Here is an 18,317-nt window from a genome sequence, read left to right on the forward strand (position 1 = left end):
ACGTAATTATTGAAAATATGGAAATAGAAAAGTAACAAACCAGGGCATTGTTTGTTTGATTAAAGTAGTATATAATAATTAATTTTTATTGAGTGTCAGTGTGTTTCACCACCATGATATTTAACTATGTTTTGTGAAATTACTCCACTAGTTTGTTATAATTATTAAACAAAGATTGAACACTTCGATCCGGTTGTATTCAAACCAACGTCTCCCAGCAACCATGCCTAAGACACGGACCTCATGAATTTTTTTAGTATATAATATTTAAATTAGAAAATAGACAGTACAAAACTGTTTTTAGTGATGTGTTAATTTTTATTTTTATCTTAATTCGGGACTTAATCACGTATAAAACATATTTTAATTACCTCGACGTTTCGAACATCTCGAAGGGACTGAAGAGGCGGGTGTCAGCATCTTCTAGCCGTGCGAGTTTTTCTAACTACCTGCACTTGATTTTATGATTTATTTGTGTACTAGGGTTCTCACTAGACGGACACACAACACTCACTCAATTAAAGTATGTTTTATACGTGATTAAGTCCCGAATTAAAAATCAAATAATGTTGAAAATCGTGAAAGTTTAAATCAAAGTGTTAATTTTTATTTTGAAAGATCAATTCGTGTGTCGCGTCAAATAAAAGTATCATAAATTATAACATGGAAATAAAACTATATATTAATATCTAATTCACGTATATATTTTTTTAAGCAAACCAATGTTTCGGGTTCTTCAGAGTCAGCCATGAATAGTTCAGTTTTCAATATGTAGCCATGGTAGCCGTGCTACAATTTAAAGCCATGGTAAATAAATAAAAGGTCGTGGTAGCCTAACGGTTTGATCTACCGACTCTCAGGCACAGGGTCGTGAGTTCGAAATCGGGCTTGGACCTGGCAATTTATGTGCGAAATTTATTTAGAAATTTACAATAACCTTTTCGGTGAAGGAAAACATCGTGGGAAAACCAGTATATATCTTTTGTACGTTGTGAGTCGCGATTTTTGAGTCGCGTAGTTTACATTCGACTGAAATTCGGTTGGGACGCCAGACGAACGTATTTTATCCAGTTGCTTTTATGCGTTTGTATGAGGTGCTTGTATCATATAGTATAACGGAGTGAGAAACGCCAATACCAAGTGACCAAGCACCATCACGTTGCAATTCAGTTGTAATTACGCGCGTGACTCGGCAAACAACTCATTTTGCGTCATCGCTTTCGTGTGGAACAAGCCGGACTTTTATATGAAACTGAATGCAGCGTAAATTACGCAACTCAAACAATGCATCTCAGAACACACAAAATTATGTTCGTCTGGCCTCACCCTTAAAGTGATGTTTGTGACGTTCCCAATCCTCATTAAAGATTAATTTATTATGTATAAAAACTTAACCTAAATACATTAAACTTATTTAATAACCTTTTATTTAGATATGTGCGCCAGACTTTTGCAAACAGTGAAATGATTGTATGTTTGTATATCACTTTAATTAAGGTTAGTAGTGCAAGTTAATCTATTTGGGTGATGCCTAAACTAAGCATAATTGTCTATTTGTATTTCTATACTAACTATAGCTCAAATCATGCCTATTTCTTACAATAATAGGTTTCTATTCTATTTCTATTTCTATTTCTGTCGCCAAGCAGTAATGTGGGCATTACTGCGTTCCGGTTTGGTAGGGACTTGTCAACTTATGTCTCAGGGTGACGGGCGCAGTGTCAGTGCCCCTAAAACCTATGCGATTTAAAACTCTGAGTGGCACTGCAACTGTTATGGATAGGAGCGTCGCTTACCACTAGGCGCACGACTTGTCCGTCCCGTCATTTGACATTATAAAAAAAAAGCTAACTATTGTGCAGCAACCGCGAAAACCTAAGAACTACTAGTGAATATGAAAATAACTTTATATATATTATCTTAATCCATCGTTTAAATATAAAATAAATTCATATATTGATTCATAACCACATATCTCACTTACGTATATTCCTGTTTGTAGCAATGTCGGTAGTTTTATTGTACAAATGGCACGCAACAATTCAGTACAATGCAATGCTGCAATTTGCTCATCGAAATTAATTGATGTATGTGCTCCGCGTCCTTTGCGGTGCGCGTAGTCCCGAGTCGCCTACTCTCGCATACGGGAAATGAACTGATTCAAACACAATTTACTGTAATCGACCCACTCTATGATGAATAGAAACCGTTTGATCGGTAAATTTTGATAAAATCGGATTGATAATAACACTAACGCACACACATAAATAACCACCAATTACACCCAAACGCACGAGAGAAACAAATGTAGACCATACAAATATTTCTCCCTCCCCGGGAATCGTACGTGGGACCTCTGCGTGGCAGTCCGGCATAGTAACCTTTCGGCCACGAAGGCAGATTGTGCTGTACTTTACAGTTTGCGCTGTTTTTAATGGTAGCACTTCACGTGGCTATTTGCATTTGCGTATTTGATATATGTATTTGGCAAACATACACCATGTGTAGATGGCATGTGTGACGAAGTATTTGCCTCGTTTGTGTATTCGACGAATACAACAAATACCAAACACGCATTACTGCGCTCTGGTCGGTTTCTAGACGCCATCGAGCACATAACCAGAAATAGAGACGAAATAAGCCTGTTCACCCCTGGCAACCTATCAGGCAAATGGGTCTTGTATTACTTTTATATCAACTCTCGTTTGCACTGGAATCACAAATTAAAAATAATACAGCGCCAATAACTGACCTGTGTGTACGTCTCCGTATATTTCAAAAGTATTCTGTATTTTTTGTAATAAAAATAATATCTCTAATAATGGAGGCTGTTCCTTTCGGTGGTGTGGGAAAAACAGTAAACCATCTGATTACAAAACAAACGGAATCACATTTCATCAGTAATTAAATATTAAATACGTACGTACCTTATTTTTTCAAATTTTCATCCATTATGGCAAAGCTCAAGTTAAACTGGTCGATTTGAAATGAACCGTAACGATCCGGCTGAATAGTTTTCACACAAATTAAATGACATTTCGTCTCTATTTCGGGTTATACACTCGATGTTAGACGCATATCAAAGGAATCAAATCTAGGCAAATACGCAAACGCATTTGGCTCCATGTGTAGACGGTCATATTAGTCAGTGCTCGCATATTTTGTCTGTACTACGCCAAATATTTCACCAAGTACATCAAACAACCAATAGCGAATGCAAGTAGCCATGTGAAGTGCCACCATAAAGTGACATTCCTTCAATATTGACTACATCGCCTTAAACCTGTTGAAACATATTTATTGACGACCTCCGCGGTCATGTGGCTTGCACACCGGTTTTCACGGTGTTGCCATTTATGCTGTCTCGGGTTCGATCCCCGGCCGGGTCGATATAGAAAAACTTTTGTATATTGCAGTCCTGTCAGATCGTAGGGTTTTTTCTTTATGTTCGATCTTTGTATTAATATTGTATTGTCGTGTTAATCTTACACGATTTGTATTATAAAATATTACTACAAAGTTTCATTTTCGTAAGTTTGAGGAATACGATTTTTCATACAAACATTTTTACCCTTATGATTCTTTTAGGAATTGAATTTCGAAACATCCGTTCTTAGTACGCCTACATTAAATAAAAGTAACGTACCCTCAAGTTTTCATGTTATCTTTATAGTTATTGCTGTGCGTATATTTATCAGTGAATTGCTCCGGACTCTACTCCTCTATATATATAGATTAACCAATTTCTTAGCAAGACCATGATCGTATTATAGGGTCCTTTTGTTACTGGTACAGGGTCAAGTGTACTCGTCAAGCTTAGCATTTAAAATTTAAATTCAACTCTATGGCGCTGACAATAAGAACAGCCCAAAATCCAAAGAGTCTTGACCCTTGACTGTAGTTTGTATAGCATTAACTTCATGAAATTTGTGACAAATGGTTTTTTTCTGAAGTGCGACCTTTATGCCAGTGTCAAGTACATGGATAGACAATTAAGGTTCTAGAACAAAGTGCTAAGATAATAATTAGACGGAGTATCAACATTTGTTCTTTGCGTTAGAACTCCAAGTCATATTTAACTTATTTTTTTGTAAACTATACTTAGCGATGGAATTCTAGATCAAGAATCTGAACAAAGGTGTTCTCATTAGGAAAAAAATATTTGAAGAAGCTTACAAATGTGAAAATATCTAAAAAGTACAATATTTTTTACTTTGTGTTTGAATTGTGTGTATGTACAAATAATATTATTAGAAAAACATTTTTTTGTAAATTGTTTTTATACCACCTATTTAATAATAATAATTGTTATTATTGCTTATAGCTTCAAAGTTTCGGTTATACACAACCTATAGCTGCTATTTTTGTTTATGTTTTGAAGTTTGATGCCTCTAATAATGTAAAAAAGCGTTTTAATCCACAAAATATTAGTAAACCAAAAATAAATTATTATGAACTTCTTAATAAAAATAAATAAACGCTTAATATCAAGGGTAGGACCTGTACTAATACAGATTCATTAAAACATACTTGAAGTAAAATATTCATGATTAATGAGATGTTATTTTAATAGGGACGGTCTTTGTTTACATTTTTGATCTCGAATTGCATCGCCGAGTATACGTAGTTGTCTCTTGTCTTTCTTTTCTCCTTGTTTGCCTGTCATCTTTTTTTATCTTTTGTTTTTCGCATCCATCATTTCGTATAATTTTTCCAGTCATTTTCTTATATCGTCCGTACATCTATCTTCTAGCAGTCTATCTATGCTTCTTATATCGATCTTTGATCTCCACTCGAGTACTCTAGACTTACCAAAACAATCACAGAGTAATTATAAATGCAACTTCTTACTGTATACAATACAGCAATAGTTTTACTATTCCACACGGTAAGATTTTGTATAATACAAACTGTGTCTCAAACTCTTGGTACAAAACAATGCACTCAATCTCAATCAAACTATGAATTAACTAACGCCGCTAATGACCGATGATTGTCCATCGCCTATCATTACAATATGCGCCAGAGTTGCACTATTGATATTCTCTTCATTACCATCCACGCTGTTGCTATTCTATGCGTGAGCGCAGCGCCTTATCATTACCGGCGGCATCGTTTCTATGCTAATGTAAATTATTGTTAGATCGATTGTGTAATGCGCTATATTTTATTGTGGATTGATTATACGCAGGTGAGTGAAGGCCTTTATTGGCTCGATCGCGTTTTAAAATTTTCATAGAGGTCATAACTATTTGAATGGTATTCGGTTTAGTAATACGCGTCTAAAATCAAACACTTTCAAAAGGCATTCTTCAAGTTCAGGTATTAAATGAAACAAATGGTTGTAATGATTGTTGTGATAAAGTTGTTATTTCATCCCCGTTTAATTTATAAGAGTATCTCGAGAAATTCTACACTTTGTGATCTCATGTATTTCAACAATTTGATGTAATTCGGGGAAGAAAGGGCATAAATACTAAACCACAGAGTTTGCAAGATGAATAAAGAACAAGAAATTTATAAACAGTCGTGTTTACTTAAACGAACCTTTTTTGGCGAAGCGTTAATTATTTTTTACGTGTCACGCAGAGTTTGAAATCTCAAAGATTTATTTAGTAATTTTGTGGTCGAAAGGTTACCATACCATGATTGCTACACAGAGGGTTCGATTTCCATGACGGGAGAAATATGTGCATGGCCTACGTTTATTTCTCTCGTGAGTTTGGGTGTAATTTGTGGTTGTCTATGTGTGTCCATAGCATCCGCGACACAGGGTTTCCCTGGTGCGGGGCTATGAGTGTGTTGAGTTATTAAAAAAAGATTGTACTTTATGATGATTTGTTTGAGCTTTTACTGAACTACTTTAATATAAGTTTTAAATATTTTTTTATACAAGATTCGGGCGTCGAACTTGTTCCAAAACTTGAGTATTATTACAATTATGTATAGAATTATGTACAATTTGTATACTGAAGCTGTTTGTCATATTTCTTATGACTTATTTTCGAAGTTACATTGCAATTTTTTAATGATTATGTATAACCTAAATTAATTAAACAAGAACTAATAGACAAATTAGATTTGGATTCCCGGCACTTTGGCAGAATTTAAAAGCAATAGTTTCCTCTTCTGATAAGAAGACTTTTGATGTTAAAAGTCACATTTATAATAGAATTCAATGGAAGGCATTTATTACAACGCTACAACACAAAAATAAAGAATATATGATTACAAAAGTGAAAGGAAACAAAAAACAACGCGGTGAACATTTAAAACAATAAACAAACGATACAATTTCAAAAAATGTCATATGTGCGGCTGTGGCGGACCACAGCTGAGACTAGGCTGTTACCCTGGTATTCAATGGAACCTAAAGCCGAACAAGCAATCACGCCACTTGATATGATAAAAAAAATATTAATACAAAGATCGAACACTAAGTATGTGCTAAGTTAGTCGATGTGTGGCCGAACGGTTACTATGCTTGTCTGCCACGCAGAGGTCTCGGGTAACCGTTTCGGTCATATCCGGGAGAAATATTTGAATAACCTACATTTTTTTCTCTCGTGAGTTTGGGTGTAATTTGTGGTTGTCTATATATGTGGGATACGAATGAGTGCGTCATAAAAATGAATGAATGAAAAAAGCCAAACAATCACGCAATTGCCTGGTCTCAAACTGGGGAATTCCCTCTACTATGAATACCAGAGCAACGGAATTCAGTCTGGGATTCTTCCCTAAACACCCAGACCAGAACCAGTTTAGAAAAGTTCATTTCCCAAATTGATCGTACCGGGAATCGAATCTAGAACCTTCACAACCAGCGCCAACAGCGTGAACCGTTAGGCTATACCGTACGTGCTTTAATCTGCCGACTCAATGGATATTCAATAATTAATTAGACCCGTATTTTTATCAATCTAGAACACAGTTTTTTAATGTGTTATATCATGTGTGTCGCAAAATTAAAAAAAAACGTAGTTACTTATGTCTTATATGGCGTACTTGCTGTGTGAATATATACATACAAAATAATTTGTTTTTCGATTTGATTGTACATGTAATTATTTATTTATTTATTCACAATAGAACTTCACAGTCCATTTGAGCTGTCATGTAATATATCGATACGTGACTGTTGTGTGAACAATTGGTTGAGCAAAGAAGTTGCCCGAAAAGTAGGCGTTTATGTACATTAATAAACATCAAGAAACTAAGAACACAACTTAATTGTGGAGTAAATCGTATACAAAATATTTCTCAGTCGTTCCTGCACTAGACTAGGGTTGTCTCGTCAGTCTTTATTTATTTAAAGGAAATCTAACATGAACCATGCACAACATTACGCACTCTTAGTGTAATAGCACCACATCTGTAAAATACCAACCTTTGAAAAGAAAATTTTATAAATCCTACGCACGAAATTAGTCAATAACTTTTTAATGCGTGTTTAGAAGAGTAATAAAATTTTATACATACTAAACATGATAAAAAGGAGGCTAAAAAATCGTTGATAAACCAAATACAAAGATACGACGCAAGTACATTCTAAAATTCGTGGGGTCCGCTGGTTCGTTCCGTGGCTTAGTTGGTATAGCGTCTGGCAGGGTTTTCCCTAGTGCAGGACTATGTTGAGTGAGTGCTTTATTATTATTATAATTGTTATAATTATTAATACATAGCCACGAATTTTTCTATGTGCTCGTTGTCGTATCTTTTTTATTTGGTTTTTCAACGACTTAGTAGGCATAGCGTCTGGCACGGTATGCTAGAAGACGTCGGTTCGAATCTGGCCGGATCGAAGGAATTTTTTTCTGTGTTCGATCTTTGTATTAATAATTATAACAAACTAGTGCAGAAATTTCACATAAAAACAAATGAATATCAATTCAATAAAAATTTAAATACATGTCAGTTAAATAATGGTAATAATTTTGTTCGTAGCTGGCGAGCAGTGGCGGCGGCGGGCGCAGCCTGTTCTGCTACCACTGCCCGCCGAGCCTACCGCCGCACCAGCACCGTCTTCCAACACTCGAGTACCCCTTCACCGCTTCTCATCCATGTAAGTATTATGCATTTTATATTTTTTTACGAGATCAAGTGACGGGACGAACAAGCCGTGCGCTTGCTGGTGAGCTATACGCCTGTCCATTACAATTGCATCTGAGGCGCGTTGTCACTGAATCCGTCACTCTGAGACATAAGTTGACAATTCTCATATGCATGTAATTTCATCAGCACCGTTACCCCTCATTACCGGAACGCAGTAATACTTCCATTATTGCTTGCCTTCAACTTTGCAGATAGTAGGTACTTACCTCCCCTTTACCTCTTTTTACTATTGTTTCGTACCTACAAAAGGGCAGTCAGAGCTAGTTCAATTACAAGTACAGTAGGTTTAAGATTCTGATAACTGCCTCGGTAACCGAACGGTTTCATTGCTGGACTGCCGCGCAGATGTCCCGAGTTCGATTCCCGGGCCGGGAGAAATATTTATATGGCCTATATTAATTTCTCTAGTGAGTTGGGTGTATTTGTGGTTGTCTGCCTATGTGTGTGTCCATCGCACCCGCGATACAGGGTTTCCCTAGCGCGAGGCTATGTGTGCATTGTTATTATTATTATATCTATTTTAGACTCTCGCCTCTCCCAAGGCCTAAAAGATTAATATTGAATTTTTAAATGGTAGAGGCGGTATTCCCCGGAAAAGGCACTGTCAGTCTGGGTCATGGACTCAGGTTCAAGAACCGGCGAACAATACGTGCCGTATCGAGCAAGTCCACCTTCCGCATTTGTGCTGGAAGCGACACGCCACAGAAATCCAAACTGTTAGCAAGACTGACTGTAATTCATCCATTTGCGGACAAACAATTGGGATTATTTCAGTGAAGGCCACATTACTATTATTATGATGTCTTAAGGCTGGAAATGCATTTGCGATATTAATGATATGTTTATTAATACCCTAAATGTCTGAAGTAACTACTTTCCATTGTTCCTGATAAAAATCGTAGCCTATTTGGCGGCTTGAAAGATATAAAAATTACGAAAAGGTCAAAACTATCAGGATTTACCAAAATAAAACCCCCGGACTAACCGCGTAGTCTCGGAGCTGGCGTCGATTAGTTCACTTATCGGTCGGCAAACTTCCCTAACACAGTTTACGAAGCCAGCTCCTCACTAATGCCATTATTGTCATTAAAGCTCTTGTCTTGTTACCTCCTGTTTCGATTTCCAACTCGATTTTCAGTTCAAATTCGATACAAATTCCGTTTAAAATCGACGGAATCTTTTAAGAATTGATTTTAAGAGTGCGTTATGAAGTTTTGGTAATTTTGGTATACATTTTGAAAATCTGAGTTAACCGCCGCTTTGAATAAATAGGCTCTTCTTATTTATACATGGACAGAGATTGCAATTGTCTCTTGCTTATCATCAAGTACTTATAGTCCTTTTTAAGTTTACTCGTATATTCGCGACACACACGTCCGGCACTCACTCGGTTTTCTTTTCTCGGTGGTGACAATAGCTCAGTGGGATCCTGTTACATACGCCACAGCCACGCACATGACACTTAATCTAATTGTGTTAAATATTTCATGTTTGCTTTTGTTGTTGTGTATGATTTTATTTTTATTCCTTTTTTTCCCAGTTATTTTAATTTTAATTTTTTGTTTTAATGTAGCTTCATCTTTTTTTTTATCTTCATTTTATTACTGTGTATATTTTTGTTGTGGCGTAGTAATAAAAGATTTCTATTCTATTCTATTCTATTCTATTCTTTTGTTTTATAATATTCGTAATGTACTGTGAGAGTAATTGAAGCCTTCTCATTTCAAAAAAAAAATGTTTGCAAGCGGAGATTGCTATCATGCCCTGTATCTTGTTTTGCTGATCCTTTTTAAAGAAAACCTCTTGTGTATAATACAAACATGATTTAGCTTAGCTTCGGTTGGCCGCTACTGATCGTCGTAACTTGCACGCAAAATGAACTCTTTAGGTGGTAAAGTATCTTCTTTTCTGATAGTAGTCAAAGCGCATCAAGTTTGATTCTTTGGACCGTTCTTAACGTACGTGGCATAGAGTTGAATTTAAATTTTAAGTGTCAAGTTTGACGTACCTACTTTTGACCCTGTATTTATCATCCATAAATTTCTACGCCATAATCAACTAGTATATTCAATTTCATCATCATTTTTTGTACATAAGTCAATGAGTCAGAGATAGTCAACATCACATCCATTTGAAAAAAAGTATTAAACATATCAACCTCTGATGGAGTCCAAGGAAAAGAAAATCGGTGATCCCATTTACAAAGAACTGAAGCCACCTAATGGAAAGGCAGGCAGACGAAAAAAAGTTAAACGAAAACATTCCGGTCCAAATTAGCGAACGGGTTGCGTTAACCCTAAAAAGGTAAAAATCAGTTTCTTTCGCGTTATCCTAACTGACTCACGTGCAGGGGTGGTAATGTGCTAATGAATAGCGGCGGGGCAGGGGTGCGGGGGGCGCGCGGGGGCGAAGGGTTGCAAGTGGAGTGGGCGGGGCTCCCCGGGGATTGGTCGCCGCCGGCGTCGTCTATTATTCATAAAATAGTTTTTAGACTCGCGCCCGTCTCTAACACGGTTACATTCGAAATTTGAACAAACTTAATAAGGATCATGTCACTTTTGATTAGTTTCTGCGCTGCCGGTTTTTTGCTCATAAAATAGCGATCAAAGGGCCGCCGTAACAACGTTAGTGAGTGGCCTTATTTCATTAGGGCCGTCGAAAATGACAGCCCGCCCCGGCTGCGTAATTGCGTAAATATATTAATTTTTAAAATCTATTAACGAATTGCTAGAGTTCTGGGTTGGGGGGTGTTGAGGTTCGCGTACCTCCCCCCAGGTTTTTTAAAAGCGCGCCGAGTAAGCGGTCGGTGGCTAGTGGTTATAAAAGCGGCTTAAACGAATCTATTAAAAATGTATAAAGCAATTTGTTCGCGTTCTGTAGGAACGCTACAAACAGGGCTTATTCTTGGAACGCCATCAGCCAAGCGGTGGCCAACGGCTATTCAAGGCGATGAGATGCTTTTCACGACGAGAGCTCGTCGCTTATCACATGTCTCTCGGCAAAAAGAATTTGCTATTAAAGAGCTGTAATAGCCCCGCAGCATACTCATTTGTATAACTACGTTCAGTTGCTTTAAAGTCCGAAGCGGTCTTTCAACGGTCTCTACAATCTCCAATTTTACGTAGACTAAAGCACTTATACGTTAATTTCAATGTCCGTTTGCTAAGAAAAATATGCAAATGAATGGCAGTCAATACAAATTGAATTATCAAGTTCCCCCTCAGTGCTAGCCATGCTAGCCCCTTCAATGGAACTGATATCCCGGTCCAATAAAAACTTGATTAGCTATGGATGCTTGATTATTATAGATAAATATTTTATAATACTTTTTTGAGAATTTTTACTAATAACATCCATAATTGAACGATTAAAAGTTAAAAGGGGCTAACCATTATTAAAATTACTTATATTATAAATTTAATACAAAATTTGCCGTTAAACCAAACTTGAATCTATTACTTTAGAAAAAAGTATTATAAATATATGCGAGTTTAAAAAGACATAAATACCTGTCTGCTGATTCCGAATACATATAAAATTGATTTTGGACATAAGCATCGCGTATGGCCTTCAAACGTCAATATTTATTTCTTTAAATTGTATTTAGATAAAAAAATCCAAATATGAAGTAAGTTAAGGTTCGTTTTGAGTGTCGCATTCATTTTAATCAAGTTGTCGATCAAAATACTTAATGGTATCAATCACAATGATTAAATCATTGCATAAATTATTGCTGCAATTATTACAATTCTTACACCAATCATTGTGCTAGATAGACTCAGTACATGAACAAGGAAACAAGTTATACGATGAGCTTAAATAAGATCTTGTTTATTTGTATAATATTGATTTTTCAGTGCAAAATAATCATTTTGAAAAATTCATTATTTTTTGAAAATTGATAATTTAGTAGTCGTGTTCTTTTTAAATAAATGAGATAAATATTGTAAATGATAAATATGAACAAATGTCTATTTATAATGACCAATCATACAGTTTCATTCTCCTCAGGAGAACAATGAGTAATAATAATTGTTAATACAAAGATCACGTAGAAAAATTCCTTCGATCCGGCTGGATACGAACCAACTGAAGTGAAGTACTCCGGTACTAATGCACCCGGTTTTGAAGGGTAAGGGTGCTGGTGAAATTACAGGCACATGGGACTTGTCAACTTATGTCTCAGGGTGACGGGCGCAGTGGCAGTGCCCCTCAGATCTTGCGATTTAAAGCTCTGAGTGGCACTGCAACTGTTATGGACAGGCGCGTGGCTTACCATCAGGCGCACGACTTGTTCGTCCCGTCACTTGATAAGATTATAAAAAAAACTCTTTCGCTGCTTTAATAGCATGTTTTAATCTTGATTAAATCGTTCTTCTTTTTTTTATCGTATCGATTGTATACACTATAATGCTTACCATCGTGGTGAAAAAATTTGCCAATCAGCGTGAGGTACTAGCTGATTGTTGCTCAAGGTGCGCTTGACGTGACCTTTCGTACACCCCAATCTTTAATGGACTCCTGTTTAGTATAAGTGTATAAAATATATAAATTACATATATGTAGGTATATTTTTGTAGCTTTTTTAAGTAACATTTTTGCGCTTATGCCTATTGAATATAAACATAAGATGAATTTTCGTCCTAAATATTGTTATGTATTTACATTGGATTTACCAGAGAGATTTTAGTAGTAAAACAAACCCAAATTCCCTCAGTGTTTATTTAATCATTACAGTACGTCGCCTGCAGTGGTCAAAATACCTATCTTTAACATATTTAGTTTATCTGCTGTTTCTTTTTTAAAATGACATCATATACACGATAATTATTACATTATTAATATATAAAAATATTTTTTTATAATACGAAGTGATGGGACGAACAAGTTGTACGCCTTATGGTAAGCGACACACCTGTCCATAACAGTTGTAGTGCCGCTGAGAGCTTTAAATAGCGAAGATCTCAGGGGCACTGCCACAGCGCCAATCACCATGAGACTAGATAGATAAGATAGCTAGATAAGTTAACAAGTTCCATGTGCCCGTAATTTCACCAGTATTCTTACTCTTGCATACCGGAATGCAGTAATGGTCACATTACTGCTTGGCGGCAGAAATGCAAAGGTCAGTCAGAAGAAATCCAGTCTTGTCGAGAGTTCATGGTTAGTCGTTTGATTTTGACACTTAAGGCAGTCTCCGATTGGGGCAATTCCAATCTTGTTAAATTTAACTACCAAACTACCTAAACGCAAGCGTGCTTTTCTCCACAAAACGGAGTCCCTTTCGCCTGACTTCGACTTTTCATGACGTATCCATACCGATAGCCGACCGTCTTCACATACTTGGAATGGACCTGTCGTCTAATCTTAACTTCGGCAGATACATTGAATCTTGTGGCGTTACTTCACACCGGGACAGTTGCTTCAACTGTGTCAAGCACTAGTCCGGTCCTGTATGGAGTACTGCTGTCACTTATGGGATAACTCTGATAAATACCAACTGGCCACTTTGGGTTCAATCAACAAGTGGACCAAGAGACTTATAGGCTACTCGGATTAGTTGATGCGAAGCTGCAGAGCCTTGAACACCGCCGTAGAGTTGCCTGCTTATCGGTATTCTACAGGATATGTAACGGAGAGTGTGCGATGGAATTGCATAAGTTGATTCCGCATTCCCCTGTCCATTATCGGGTGACCAGACGTGGGATGGGGTTCCACCCCTATGTTGTGGATATTCCCAGGATTTGCAGGAAGCGTTTTGCTTCCATGTTTAAATGGCGAGCGACTAGAGAGTGGAATTCCCTGCCTGCAGACTTATTCTCTGAACGCTGTAACTTGGACCTTCTCAAGGCGAGAATGAATGGGCATTATTTAGGTGTGCATGTTACATCTTCGACTTCGACGTACTTTCCATCAGGTGAGATGGAGGACAAATGCGCACTTATTTTTTATAACAAAAAAGAAAAAAAATTGTATTCCTTGGAGCTTTCTTTTTTTTCTTTCACAAGGAGCTCTACTGCTACAATTTTTTTTAAATTGTAATTTAAAAAAATTACCACTAAAAAATCGTCGAGCATAATTGATAATATGGATTAGTTTATGTATATAATAGAATAATGGTTTAAAATTAATAATTCGTAATACTAATAATAATAAATAATAGTTAGTCTATTACAGTCCTACGTCTGGGCTGGGAGACTTCTTCTGTCACAATGAGAGACTGTGAGTTTTGCCCATTAGTAATGCATATTGAAAAATTGACACACATTCAATTACTTAGCAGGTGTGAACCGGTTTTCACACAATGTTTTTCTTCATCGAAAAGTTCAAGGTAAATTTCAAATTCAATTAATATTTCATACGAAAACTAAGCTTTAATTTGATTTGAAGCTTACCACAAGACTCATTGGGTTACTGTCACAGAAATCTTGCGCTTAATGCCACGGGTGCTTACTGCCCAAAATATGTAACTTTTAAGTCCATTTAAACACTAATACAGTGAATTTCAAGCTTACTGTAAGCCGACTATAGAACAAAAGTTCTATTGCACCACCTTGACTGCACCATACAGCCAACACAGGCCACCGGCCGGACGCGAAGCACTTTTTAATTTCCGCTTACGGGGATTTTTCTACCATCCGCTGATGGTCGCTCAATTATTCACATTCAATTAATGAAAATATTTACAATCCCTTAATCCGTACCTGGAGTAACTCTTAAACATTCTTTACTCTAGAGTTTTGAAATTGTTTATTTTTCAAGGTTTTCGCTGTGATTATTAGTATTTCTTTCGGGAATTGAATCTTATTGTACAGGTTGTTACTGATATTACATGCTGAAAGATAATCTTTAATTAATGTTTCCACACCTGAGCTAATATTACTGATATTAATTGCTAAAGTCAATAGTGGGCGGATGCTCTGTCCCTTTTCAGCAAAGCGATCATAAATGTATGTATAACTTGTGAGACGCTATTGTGATTATGACGCCATAAAAAGTACTTCCGTTTGTTTCTAACTCTGATTTCTGAGTGCTTGTAACCATGTTATTTTTCAACAAATTTCTATTTTGTTTTCTCATTTGATCATCAATTTACGTTTATTTTTTATCGTGATGAAAAGTATTTAATTTTCGGAACGTATCGAACACCTTAATGTAATCTTACGTAAGTATAATTCTATATGTAGCATATTATAGAACACATCATATGTTGTGATTGTGATGTTAGTCGTGATTACTGAAGTATTTTTGATTCTCTAAAAGTATAATATGACTCTACTAAAATAAGATAGAGTTGTTTGTACTACAATATGAATTGTCTCAAAACTATTTTTTAACTCTGTAGGTATGTACTTATGTAGGCAACTTAGCTTTAACATAACTCAAAAATTGTGTTTTTTCTGTTTTTTAAGGGCGCATGTAGAAACTCCCTACTTTTCGGTAAAAAAATCGGACAACTTAATGGAAACGTCATATTCAACTCTGAAATTTCATTCTGATCATGGTACTTACATTGCCGCATGGCTACAGAAACAGGTAAAGTGACAGTACTTCTCTGGACGAATTATTTCACAAGGAGCCCTAGTGCTACTAAAATATTTATATTTAAAATATTTTGAATACATTTCTGTACTCACTTCGGTGGCGCAATGACCCAAAGTGAGCCTTGGCCTCCGACACCAAATTTTGCCACGCCTCCCGGTTCTGAGTCTGCTCCTTCTAGCCACTAGCACCGAGATCTTTGCGATCTTTCTGTCACTTGTCACTCCAGCGGTACCTGTGACGTCCGACCGGTCGGCGTCCTTTCGGTTGTCCCAAACGTCCACGTGTCCGAGCCAGCGGAGTCTCGCAGCTTTAGTTCCTCCCACAATATTGGGCCGAATACATTTGAGTAATAAATTAAAGATGAAAATAAAATAAACTATTTTAGTTTGAGCCGCTATTCATGAAAAGCAACGATATCGCATGCCTTTGGTAGTTGCTCTTGAAGGGTTTAATAAGGCAGCTGGTGAATTTTATTTCCATATTGCATACCTTGTGATAGTTGAACGGTCAGTTGTAGCCTATGTGGTGCACTTGGAACTATTGCGCTTTTGAGGCGAGTTCAGCGGATTTAGCGGCTAAAAATAAAGATAAAGATAAAGATAAATTTATTTCGTATAAAAATTTTACCTAAATACATGAATCTTATTAAATAACATTTTATTAGGGGTTAAAGTATGAAATTGCCGTTTTATTGCAATAGGTTCTTTGAATTTTCATAGAATCTTCATGGTTTGAGGTTTTCGAATGAAACTTTTTTCAAATGGTTTCTGTGATTTTTATTTTTTTTTAAATTTGAAACATTTGAATATCGACTTTCAATTGTTTTTGTTATTCAATTTAGACAAGAAAGATGGATACTGCGAAAATTCGAGTGATTTTTGAATACGAGTTCCGACGCGGAACTAACGCGGCAGAAACAGCCCGCAATATCAATGCTGCGTTTGGAGAGGGGTCTACTAATGAACGCACCGTGCGATTTTGGTTTAAACGCTTTCGTGATGGAAATTTCGACTTAAAGAACGAGCCACGAGGAAGACCGCCCACACAGGTGAATAACGATGAATTAAGAGAGATAGTGGAAGCCGATCCTAGTCAAACTACCCAGGAATTAGCGGCATGGTTTAACGTTACCTTGCCCACAATATTGACTCACTTGCGTCAAATCAATAAAATAAAAAAATACGAAAAATGGGTGCCTCATGATTTGACTGATCTGCAGAAAGAAACGCGTGTTGAAACTTGTGTTGCCTTGTTGAACCGGTACAGAAATGAAGGAATATTGGATCGAATTGTAACATGTGATGAAAAGTGGATTCTTTATGATAACCGGAAAAGAAAAATGCAATGGCTGACCCCAGGTCAAATGCCACAACAGTGTCCTAAAGCAAAACTTACCAATAAAAAGGTAATGGTAACTGTTTGGTGGTCTCAGCATGGTGTTATTCACTATAGTTTTCTCCGATCTGGTCAAGCAATAACGGCAGATGTCTATTGTGCCGAACTCCGAACCATGTTGACAAAACTAGCAGTAAAACAGCCCCGACTCATGAATCGATCTTCACCATTATTGCTCCACGACAACGCGAGACCTCACACAGCACGAGAAACCATTTTGACCCTTCAGGAACTGCAGTTAGAAACCATTCGTCATCCTCCGTATTCACCAGACCTTGCTCCAACGGACTACCATTTTTTTCGTGATTTGGACAATTATCTACGTGACAAGAAGTTTTCTTCCCAGGAGGCAGTACAAAATGCTTTCACACAGTTTGTGCAGTCTAGATCGTCGGAGTTCTATCGCAAAGGCATTAATAACCTTCCCATTAGATGGCAGCAATGTATAGATAATAATGGCAACTATTTTGATTAAATAAATTTGTTAAAAATTTAAAAAATAAACAATTTAGATTTTCAGTACAAATCGGCAATTTCATACTTTAAGCCCTATTATTGCGCCAGACTATCGCAAACAGTGAAATTATTGTATGTTTACACAACTTTAATTAAGGTTAGTAGTGCAAGTTAATCTAGGTGATACCTAAGCTAAGAAAAATTGCTTACTTGTATCTTAGATAAGCTATATAGAGTCGATTATTACTCCTTTGTTTATTCTTATTTATGGAGCATTGGAGCATTTTACATTCCTTTCTTGTGCGTCTGGCGCAACCTGAACAACAATTGACAGGATGCACTGGGTAATAATCGGTGAGTACCTTACGCAAATCTTCTCACCACGGTGCGCTGGCAGCATTATTATATACGCTATCGATAAGATAACAATGCTACATTCCAATGCGCGCCTGGTAGGCACCCAAATGAGAATAACTCGTTTCACAAATAAGCGCCTCTGGGGGGTGTGTGAAAACAATTAGTCCCCCATTCGGTATTGTTGTCGCGCGGTCCGCCCCAGCTTGTCCATGCACGATGCAGGTGTCGGCCCGGTTAATTGTCGACTACATGTTGTAATTGTAACACCAATTGAGAGATATCTTTAGTATCTTTTAGTAATTCAATTACTATGATCATCTACTATTTTATTCTAAAATTGAGGAAGTATTTTACATGTTGTTTTTAACCGACTATAGAAACGGAGGTTCTCAATTCGAGTTTTTGTGTGTGTATGTCACGCGATTCCTTTTTTTATTGGAAAGAGGGTACTA

General features: G+C 36.7%; 1 protein-coding gene across 1 annotated transcript in view; it reads left to right on the plus strand.

Annotated features, from left to right (window-relative positions):
- The window catches only part of LOC113231496 (dorsal root ganglia homeobox protein), a 149,959-nt gene that overhangs the window by 22,630 nt on the left and 109,012 nt on the right, over positions 1-18,317 (plus strand). The window contains exon 3 of the mRNA XM_026465822.1: positions 7,945-8,062. Coding sequence (XP_026321607.1) covers positions 7,945-8,062 — 118 coding nt within the window. The remainder of the gene's footprint in view (positions 1-7,944; positions 8,063-18,317) is intronic.

The sequence above is a fragment of the Hyposmocoma kahamanoa genome, unplaced genomic scaffold (assembly GCF_003589595.1).
Source record: "Hyposmocoma kahamanoa isolate Upper Pololo Valley unplaced genomic scaffold, ASM358959v1 65, whole genome shotgun sequence".
In the NCBI taxonomy this organism is placed as follows: Eukaryota; Metazoa; Arthropoda; class Insecta; order Lepidoptera; family Cosmopterigidae; genus Hyposmocoma; species Hyposmocoma kahamanoa.